General features: G+C 36.8%; 2 protein-coding genes across 2 annotated transcripts; one reads left to right on the plus strand and one right to left on the minus strand.

Annotated features, from left to right (window-relative positions):
- Positions 1-243: 243 nt before the first annotated feature.
- On the minus strand, positions 244-1,491 carry LOC145907120 (uncharacterized). Its single transcript, XM_082994555.1, has one exon. It carries the CDS (start codon positions 1,489-1,491, stop codon positions 244-246), a length of 1,248 nt encoding a protein of 415 aa, XP_082850681.1.
- Positions 1,492-6,426: 4,935 nt separating this feature from the next.
- On the plus strand, positions 6,427-7,675 carry LOC145907121 (arylalkylamine N-acetyltransferase 1-like). Its single transcript, XM_082994556.1, has 4 exons — positions 6,427-6,606; positions 6,745-6,882; positions 7,300-7,424; positions 7,480-7,675. Exons 1-4 carry the CDS (start codon positions 6,427-6,429, stop codon positions 7,673-7,675), a joined length of 639 nt encoding a protein of 212 aa, XP_082850682.1.
- Positions 7,676-9,224: the final 1,549 nt, after the last annotated feature.

Here is a 9,224-nt window from a genome sequence, read left to right on the forward strand (position 1 = left end):
TAAGTTTAGTTGAAATTTGTCCACAACTCGAGTTCAAATATAACAGAAAGACATTTTGAGAGGTCAAAAAAACCACAACATTGTTGTAAATCCTGACAATAATATTTGCAAAGAGAGATAAAAAGAAAGTTAAAAAAAAAGAAAACATTTCGGTATTGTTTACAAAATAACATATTTCACAATAAGCTATCTGCAACCTTTGATGAAAATTTCTTTTAGCGAAACGATGGTGTCGCATAGTGTTTAGTTGATCAATTTTGAATCTACATTCATTTTTATTCTTCTCTTTGGATGTTTAACTTTTCTCATGTGCCTCGCCAAACTTCCAGCATGACTGTATCCAATCCCACAAACCTCGCATTTAAATGGTTTGTCTTCCAAATGCGCTAACTTATGTTGTTTTAAATTTACAGCGTTAACAAAGGACTTCGGACAGAGATCACATCTGTGTGGTCGATTTTCAAAATGAGTCCACTGGTGCTGATTGCGGTTTCCAACACTTATGAAGCGCTTGTCACAAAATTCACATTTGTATGGTTTTACACCGCTGTGTGTCAAAATATGTTGTTTTAAAGTTGAAATGTTGTTATATGCCATTTCACATTCAGTACACTTAAAAGGTTTTAAGTCTGTATGGGTTATCATGTGACTCTTCAAGGCGGTTTTGGAAGAAAACCTAAAATCACAAATATCGCACTTAAATCGTTTTTCCGTGTTGTGGCATAAAATATGCTTGTTCAGATTTCCTGCTGTATTAAATCTCTTCTCGCAGGTGTCACACTTATGCTGCTTTTTATTTTCGTGTTGCAACAAATGCTGGGTGAGATTAGAAGCTTGGCGGAAACGTTTCTGGCATATCTTGCATTGGTGAGGTTGTTCACCGCTGTGTAACATCATGTGCTTTCTAAGGTGGTCGATTCGTCGAAAAGATTTCTCACAAACTTCGCACCTATGTTTTTTCCCTTCTGTATGTACAGAAAAATGAGAATTCAATGCTGATGAGGTTCGAAATTGCTTTTCACACACTTGACAATGGTGTGGTTTTTCATCACTATGAACCTTCATGTGATTTTTTAGATATTGAGGGGTTTTGAATCTCTTGTCGCAAACACTACAACTGTGCACCTTCACATCTGTGTGGGTGAACATGTGGAATTGGCAGTGGCCAGCTTGGGAAAATCTTTTCTCACAAATCTCACATTTGAAGGGTTTTTCTGCGGTGTGAATACGTTGATGCTTCAAGAGGTCAGAAGGACATTTAAACTTTTTTTCACAAACGTTGCAAGTGCGTGCAGAACATTTTGTTTGACACTTCGGTATTTTGAAACTATTTTCTTGACGTTCTTCAACCGCATAACTTGTAGTATCCAATAGCACCGCGTCAGAACTTCTGGGTCGTTTATTTTCTGGTGCACAATTTTCATCAATCGTTTCTCGTTTTGTCCAGTTGGCATTCTTAAGTTTGGTGGTGCCTTTCTTGGGATTTTGCATTTTACCGGAGCAAGGGATTATTAGTCTGAAGTTCCTTTAAAAAGAAAAAATATAAACAGCTTCTAATCCATCACGTTGCATATAATCCACTTCCTTGTACACATTCCTCACAATAAGCGTAATCGTATTGGACCTTAATTTAAATTAATACCTAATAAAAAGTATAACAATACTGTATTAAGAAACAGATTTAGTTACTTTAACTTGGTTATTTTGTCAACAATACTGTCGATGTCTAGGCCTATAAGTGAGCGAAATAAATTGGCTTTTTAAGTGAAAGGTACGAACTTATGATGGACAATATCCAAAGTTTGTTTTACCTAAAACGTAGTCGAAAAAACAATATGTCAACAGGCAAAGAATGGACCAAAACAGGCTTTGAATATTTCACAGAGCATAAAGGTTTGCCCTTGTAATTGTGACGTAACAATGCGACATATTGCAAAATAGTGAGTATTTGTTTCTGCGAGTTCTAAGAGTGACGCATAATGGTGTTTAGCAAACACAAAAGTTTCTGCGATAAATGTCCCGAAAAAATCACATAAAATCCTAAGCAAGAGCACAAAATGAAAATTGTGATTTGACTTTAGCACATGGTAAGACACTAAATTTGTGCTAAACTGCAAAACCATACGTGGAATTGTACAGCGTGGAGTAACGTGCTTCAACAAACCAAAGCACCCCTCATAGTTAAAAGTGTTTTTTCTAAATTCAAAGTTTTCTAAAGAGATTTGTCTCTGAAAGTCTGCATCTGAAGCAAGCTTGATGATAGAAAGTGTTTACTTGACTGAGAATATTGCGGTTCGCCAGAAAACAACAGGTTGAACACAATGATTTATTTATTTATTTATTTATTTATTTATTTATCTATTTATTTATTTATTTATTTATTTATTTATTTATTTATTTATTTATTTATTTATTTATTTATTTATTTATTTATTTATTTATTTATTTTTTTTTGTTTATTTATTTATTTATTTATTTATGTATTTATTTATTTATTTATTTATTTATTTATTTATTTATTTATGTATTTATTTATTTATTTATTTATTTATTTATTTATTTATTTATTTATTTATGTATTTATTTATTTATTTATTTATTTATTTATTTATTTATTTATTTATTTATTTATTTATTTATGTATTTATTTATTTATTTATTTATTTATTTATTTATTATATGTCTAAAAAAGTTCACTTGGATACATTGGACCAGATTATCTTCGACAAGTAGACTATAGTCTGCACCGAGACAGGAAACACATTTTATATTGACAACGCAGAAGGCTTACATAACTTCACATACTAAAGATCGGCCTATGCGAAAACCTTACTCGGTGATCTCAGCAATTATGTTTGCTGACATCGCAACAAAAATCGTTTCACCCAAACTGGTAAACCACATGAACATTACGATAGAGGCTATGGTACTGTCACGGAATTATATTGGCAACCCAACGCTGCCTCCCTAATTCAAAAAAAGGCCCGGGTCCTGCAATAACGGCTCACCACCAAAGCCAAAATACCTCACACTGGTTTTACTAAATGAGCGTCTGACTTTAACAAACGAGCTAAAGTTAAAACGACAATAAAAACGTACGTATACTAATTACTTATTTGGCGACACTAAAAACAACCGCACAGCACGACGCCCATCTCCACTCTAAACAACTTCGATCATTTCTTCTCTCCGGCGACCCCGGAGGCAGCGAGCGAAATTCTTGTCAGTCGCCTTGAGACAAGCGAAGCTTTTGCTTCACCATTTTTTTTCGCAGCGAAAACCTTTGTTTCTTTTTTAAAATCGCGCGCTCGGCATTCGACAACGTGATTGGCTGACGCATTGGAGGAGATCGAAATTGAATTACGCTATTCACATATTTATTGCTCGAAAACTGCGGGACTGTTTACACACGAACGGCACAGCACAGTCTGGCCAGGATTGCCAGGGTGGCGGTATTCCCGCCCAATTGGGCTGGTTTTCAACATCGAGTTGCGGGTTATTTTTACGAGTTGCGGGTTGCGGTTTATTGGGCGGGTTCGCCAATGACATTTTCAACCCCTATAATCACGCATTCTGGCACTAATGTCTCATACCAAGTGTAAACCAATGCGTTCACTTCCCGACAAACGAAACAATCGTACGGCGCAGAGAGTAATAATGCGTTCAGAGAAACACGCAGTGTGTGGGTGGGTGCGACAGAAACTTGAACCATGCAACTGGAGTCGTTTTTGCAAAGCAACAATGGTGCGGAGGAAATGTTATTTTTGCAAACAAAAAATATAGTAACCAATGAACTAAGGATTGCTTGAGGAAACAATGCAGTCAAGAGGTCTTTCGTAGTGTGTAAATTTTTTGGCCATAATGCTTACAGCTTCCACGTTTGATCGCTTTACGCACGCGTATGACGAAACTACGGAATACAGATGTACGAGATTTTGTAGTTGTAAATAGACATGTATTAATTGATTGCGTTTTTTAAAGTTGTTGGTTTCAGTTATATTGTGACCCAAATTTATCGAATATTGCAACGTTTTTGCTCTGTATTAATTCTCCTTGCAATTAAAGAAAACGTAATAGGTGGCGCCATGGTCAGAACCAAATGTGAAAAAACGTAACCGCAGTAGGTTAAAGCTACCGAGTGCGACAATTCACTAACAGTTGTCGATTTCAAGCTAAGTCAAGAGTAAAATTGGGCTGGTTTTGGGCTTGTTTCAGAAATTTCTTGTTTGGGCGGTTTTTGGGCTAGTTTTAACAAGGCATTGGGCGGTTTTAGAAAATTTTACCTGGCAACACTGAGTCTGGCACACACGGTGTTTACAATACTGGAATAATCGAAGTAAACGCCGGAAGTTTTATAAAACGCGAGTGCAAGAAACAGAAGAAAAACAAAAGCATAGTGCGATGTGTTGTGCGCATATATATCATAAGGGGTGTTTTAAATAAACAACACAGATGATCAAAGAAAGCATAAAGAAAAGCATCAGTGTCATGCTTCGTTGTCGTCACAGTAGAGATTTAATTCAAATACTAGGCGGGCGTTACTGCAGCTTGCAGCAATACGCATATTTCCCTGGCCTAGTTCTGACCACTACAAATGTTTCCTGAAACTTTACAAGCCAGACGGAAAGGATGCAGGCGGAGTTAAGCTTTCCTGCAGAGTTTGAACAAGCTTTCTGACACCCTGCTGGACAACCAAGCTTTTTGCAGTTAATTCGCTGTAACTTCAGTCATGCGTTAAACTCTTGTTTGGAACAAATTTAACTTTACGCTGCCTGATTTTGCAAACGTGTGTTTTAATTAACAAATAAATCTGCTCTCGGAGTTAAATTTAGTATTAACAGCAAGAACGCGCAAGAATACTTAGCTTCAGTTATAGCAGCCGACCGAAATCATTTGGTACGCTGCAAGCTCTTGCCAGCTGAACACTTCTGCAACACGAAACCAATTTCCTGTAATAATTAAGACGACTGGTTTTCATTTCCAGAAAGAAGGCATGAAATAAACATAACTTTGCCACTCCACAGTAAGATAGTGTTTGAAGTAAAGTACCATGTAACTATTTTTAGACGGTAAAATGGAAAGTCTTAGTCCCAAAAACTTGTTTTAATCGGGAAATATTGGGAAACAATATTCATGGCAAGCACAATACTCATTAGAATAACTGTTGGTAATTTAAGTATCTTTGTCATTTCTTTGTGTACGTCCTGTGACATTCAAAAAGGCGGACGCGCAAAATATAGTGTCACGATCACAAAACTGTAAAATACGTTTTACAAAATTATTAAACTTGATGTGTTTGTTTGTTTCACAGAAATACAAGACAGGTTTGTGCGTCTATGCTGTCAGCAGTATTCCTTTCAGCAATCAACACCTTTCTAACATCTCTCATGTCCCGTTACTTTTGTTTGCAAACCCTCGTAATGTCTTCGTTACTTTGTCGGAATTGAGTGTATTTCTTCCATGTGTTTTTTTGTGATCATAATATATTAAGTTTAAGGATTAAACGTCTTTTATACTAAAACAAAAGATGGTTAAAAAGCTTGGTGGTTTTCGGGCTTTATCTGTTTTTGGTGTAAGACAGGCATTATAGATTTATGCAAATTTGACTATTGACATTCACGTAGTATGGCACATGGCAACTATAGCCTATTTCAATAGTTGTAGACCAACAGAAGAATGTTTACTTCTGACAATATTGTTCATCGTTACCCTGTATTGCATCTATTTAAATAGGAATAAAACGAGCGCTTTTTCAGCTCGCATGTTCCCTGAACTAATTCATCACTAAGCTGGAACGCGGACGGAAGGAAGAATGCAGACGGAGTTTTTCCTGTGCTATCCAGGCTACATACGTTTTACTGACACTTCTTTACGAAAACGCCCAGTAATCCTTGTTACGCCAGTATATAGTTACTATTTGTTCTCGTGTTCGTACGCACTCTCTCGCGTGGTAATTATCTCTGTAACATCAGTGAAGTGTTCTAATTCTTTTGTCTTGATAATCTTTTTATCACTCTGTCACTGACGCGCTTGGTTACTTTAATTCCGCCGCCTGATATTGCAACGATTCTTTCAATTTATTAAAGTAAATCAGCTCACAGAGGCAAATCAGTCGCCTACGGAATGAACACGTAAAGCAGACGTTAGTTCAGTTAGCAGTACCAAAGCAAATTTCCAGAAATATATACCAGCATGGAAACCGCAAAGTATCATTTTTCGCACAAGCGTCACAAAAATGAGTAACATATAAGGTTGTTTCGTATAAGATAGACTACCAACTCTATTCCGCACAGCAGTTTCGGTCAGCCAAACTATTTTTACATGGAGAAAATCTCTGGTTGGTACAATTGCAGGATCGTTTTAGGTACCTTGATACATCAGTTGTAACTTTTCCTGCGAGTTGGTTAAAACAATTCTCAATCGAACATGAGCAAAAACGTTCTAAAGTTAAAAAATTCAAGTTACTTGATATCTTGGCGACAAACCACTGAAGATGATCTGCCAGAAATCGACAAACTGCTACAACAATATTACTCACTTGAACCATTTGCTGTTAAACTTCAGCTCTCAGAAGATGACGTAACTTTGTTTGTTAATATCATTAAGGTTGGCAAATTATCCTTTGAATCTATCAAATTCACTTGAACAACAAACGTTGATTTCCTTTATTCTATCTCAAATTTTGTTTCTTACACATGAAAATAATGTAACGACTTTAAAGATTATTGTTGATTGTGCGAACAGGACCATTACCTCAGAACACCTGGACTTTGCGCGTACGACATAAAAAGTGGAAAAATATGTGGAATCTGCATCGTTTACAAACGGAACTTTCAACTGTCCGTGCATGACATGTCTCCCAAAGTGTCGCAGTATTTTCAGGTAGCTTGGTTCAAATTTAATGATGTTTTACCGCAAACTTCTCCAACAGATAAACTATTAGCTCATACACTATATCTGTACCTAAAAAAATCAGCAAAACTTGAGATACAATATCTGTGATCGCCACGTAAGGACGTGCGCGGTGGGACGATCCTGACAATCATGCGATTGAATGAAACACTTTTGCGTTGTCTGAGATAGTGGTAGAGATCCCCTACGTTTATGCGAAGGTTGCCTGGTAGTGTACCTTGACAACAATATGTCCCGTTCAACCGTAGCTCTGTTGGTAGAGCGTTGGGCCTGGTAAGCCCAGAGTCGTGAGTTCAAACCAGTGACTGATCCTGCTTAGCTTGGATGCTATGTTTGCGAAACTTTAATAATCAAAATTTGGGATTCATTATATTCTTTACATCGAAGATGATCAATCAATCAACAAAATACATCAATGCCTACGCAGGAGACAGAGATTATGTTCGTGGGTTAATAATGTGCGTCACACAAACCTACACCAGACTTGGAATTGCCGAAGCTTTATTCAAGAAGTAAGTGCTGGTTTAAAAATAAAACTTTGCAATAATGAAAAAACTCTTATTGCAGACAAATGGAGTTGGTACGGCAAGCAGGTTGCAGTTTATATATTGTTGTCTGTTCGTCGCAATACGCCGAAAAAGCTCTCGCAAATGCTGGAGCAAAATGCATCAAAGAAATGGATTTCGTTTGGGATGAGGAAGGAAATAACCACCCAGCTGGGATTGAAAAGCAACCACCAACAAAAATCATGTGTCTTGAATAAAATTATTTTGTCTAAACTTCAAATAACAAATGACAAATAATATATAAAGATTGCAACTTGTGAAAATTGATTGAAGCGAAATGTGGCGGGAAAAAATCGATCTCCATGGTTGCTTTAACCAAAACAATGCATAATTTTTGGGGCGGCTCCATTTAATACATCTAATAACTGCTTCTTTTAGAATGTCCCAGAGTGGTAAATTGCGGCCAAATGTTTATGACAACAACACACAGTCTGCCGGTTCCTTACAACAAGATTTAAAATTATCACCACGTTCCACAGCAGAGAAGACCCTTGCTAAACGAAATCTGTAAACCAACGTTTGCTTACCTCGCATACAAAGTTAAGTTCAAATTGCACACACTGCAATATAGTTTCTCACAACTTAGTGCCACAACATGTGCTATACCATGTTTCTGTTTTCTGAACAGACTATTAAATGTGCTATACCATTTCTTGGTAAAAGCAAATTTTATGAAACCTAACTAAGAAATTGTGCTACAAGAAGATAAAAAACGCACTGAATTCGATCATAATTTTGATTTGATTTTCATCCGAATTTTGAATAAATTTTGATTTTTGTCACTTTTGTTTTCCACAAATCAATTGATGGACAAAATGCCAAAAGTAATTACATCATGTGTCTTCCGTTCACGTTTTGTTTGCCAGATTTAATGCCAAGGCGGGCGAAAAGAGAAAAAAATAATATTTTGCTTTCAAAACCGCATGTGTTGTGATTTTGCTTTCAATGTTGTGATTTAATTCCCCTCATTTTCCGGACTTGTTTCAACAAAAACCTTTAAAAAAACTACTCTACATTGTATCAAGGATTGCATCAAATCCTATAATTACACTAAATTTGCAGCTGTAAAACATACGAGTTGGTTACGATTTAGCGGTAATTACCATATTTATGTTCTGAATTCTCTTGATTTGGCACTCTTTAAGAAGACTGACTTTTGTATTGAAAAATGTACACTAGATTTCGCGAGTACCTCTCTCTTCATCAGGTGTAAATAAACACGATGCGATAGAAAAAAACAAGCGCACTATAAAACGATAAGCTGTCGTTAGTTGGCATCGTGGTGTTGCGGCATCGTTCCCGAAGCATGTGCGATCAATGTGGCGTTGTGGCCTTTCATTCACCTTCGCAGCGTTTGTCCAATGTACAGAGCTATGGCCTATACCACGTTGGTCGATTTGCAGCTGAATGATCCCTTTGGTGCATGTTTTCCCTTTATTCTTTGTTGTAATGTGGTTCACTAGGTTGATCAATTTGCACAGAGAGCAGTTGGTGCCTTCGCAAGGACGAGTTCATAACTGTTGTTTGGTTGCCGTCAGTGTGGAGGAAGTTAAAAGTTTCTTAAGATTAGGAGGTTGTCAATAGGCTATTATTGGTAAGTGTGGGAACACGTTACTTACTGCTTTATCTTGATGAATAATGGGTTGCACGTCTCTTGTGATCTTTTCGATCAGGCCAATCGAATTGTTGTAGGTGGTATGCGTGTTGGGTTCTACCTTTGGTCGTTGTATTGGAGAAGACGGTCTT

Source organism: Ascidia mentula, chromosome 6 (genome assembly GCF_947561715.1).
Source record: "Ascidia mentula chromosome 6, kaAscMent1.1, whole genome shotgun sequence".
Lineage (NCBI taxonomy): Eukaryota > Metazoa > Chordata > Ascidiacea > Phlebobranchia > Ascidiidae > Ascidia > Ascidia mentula.

Excerpts from the sequence above, each read along its gene's own strand:
- LOC145907120 (XM_082994555.1), bottom strand. The coding sequence starts at position 1,491 with ATGCAAAATCCCAAGAAAGGCACCACCAAACTTAAGAATGCCAACTGG.
- LOC145907121 (XM_082994556.1), top strand. The coding sequence starts at position 6,427 with ATGAGCAAAAACGTTCTAAAGTTAAAAAATTCAAGTTACTTGATATCT. Across the intron at positions 6,607-6,744 it reads TGTTTGTTAATATCATTAAG|GACCATTACCTCAGAACACC; the intron begins GTTGGCAAATTA and ends TTGTGCGAACAG. Across the intron at positions 7,425-7,479 it reads GCCGAAGCTTTATTCAAGAA|ACAAATGGAGTTGGTACGGC; the intron begins GTAAGTGCTGGT and ends CTCTTATTGCAG.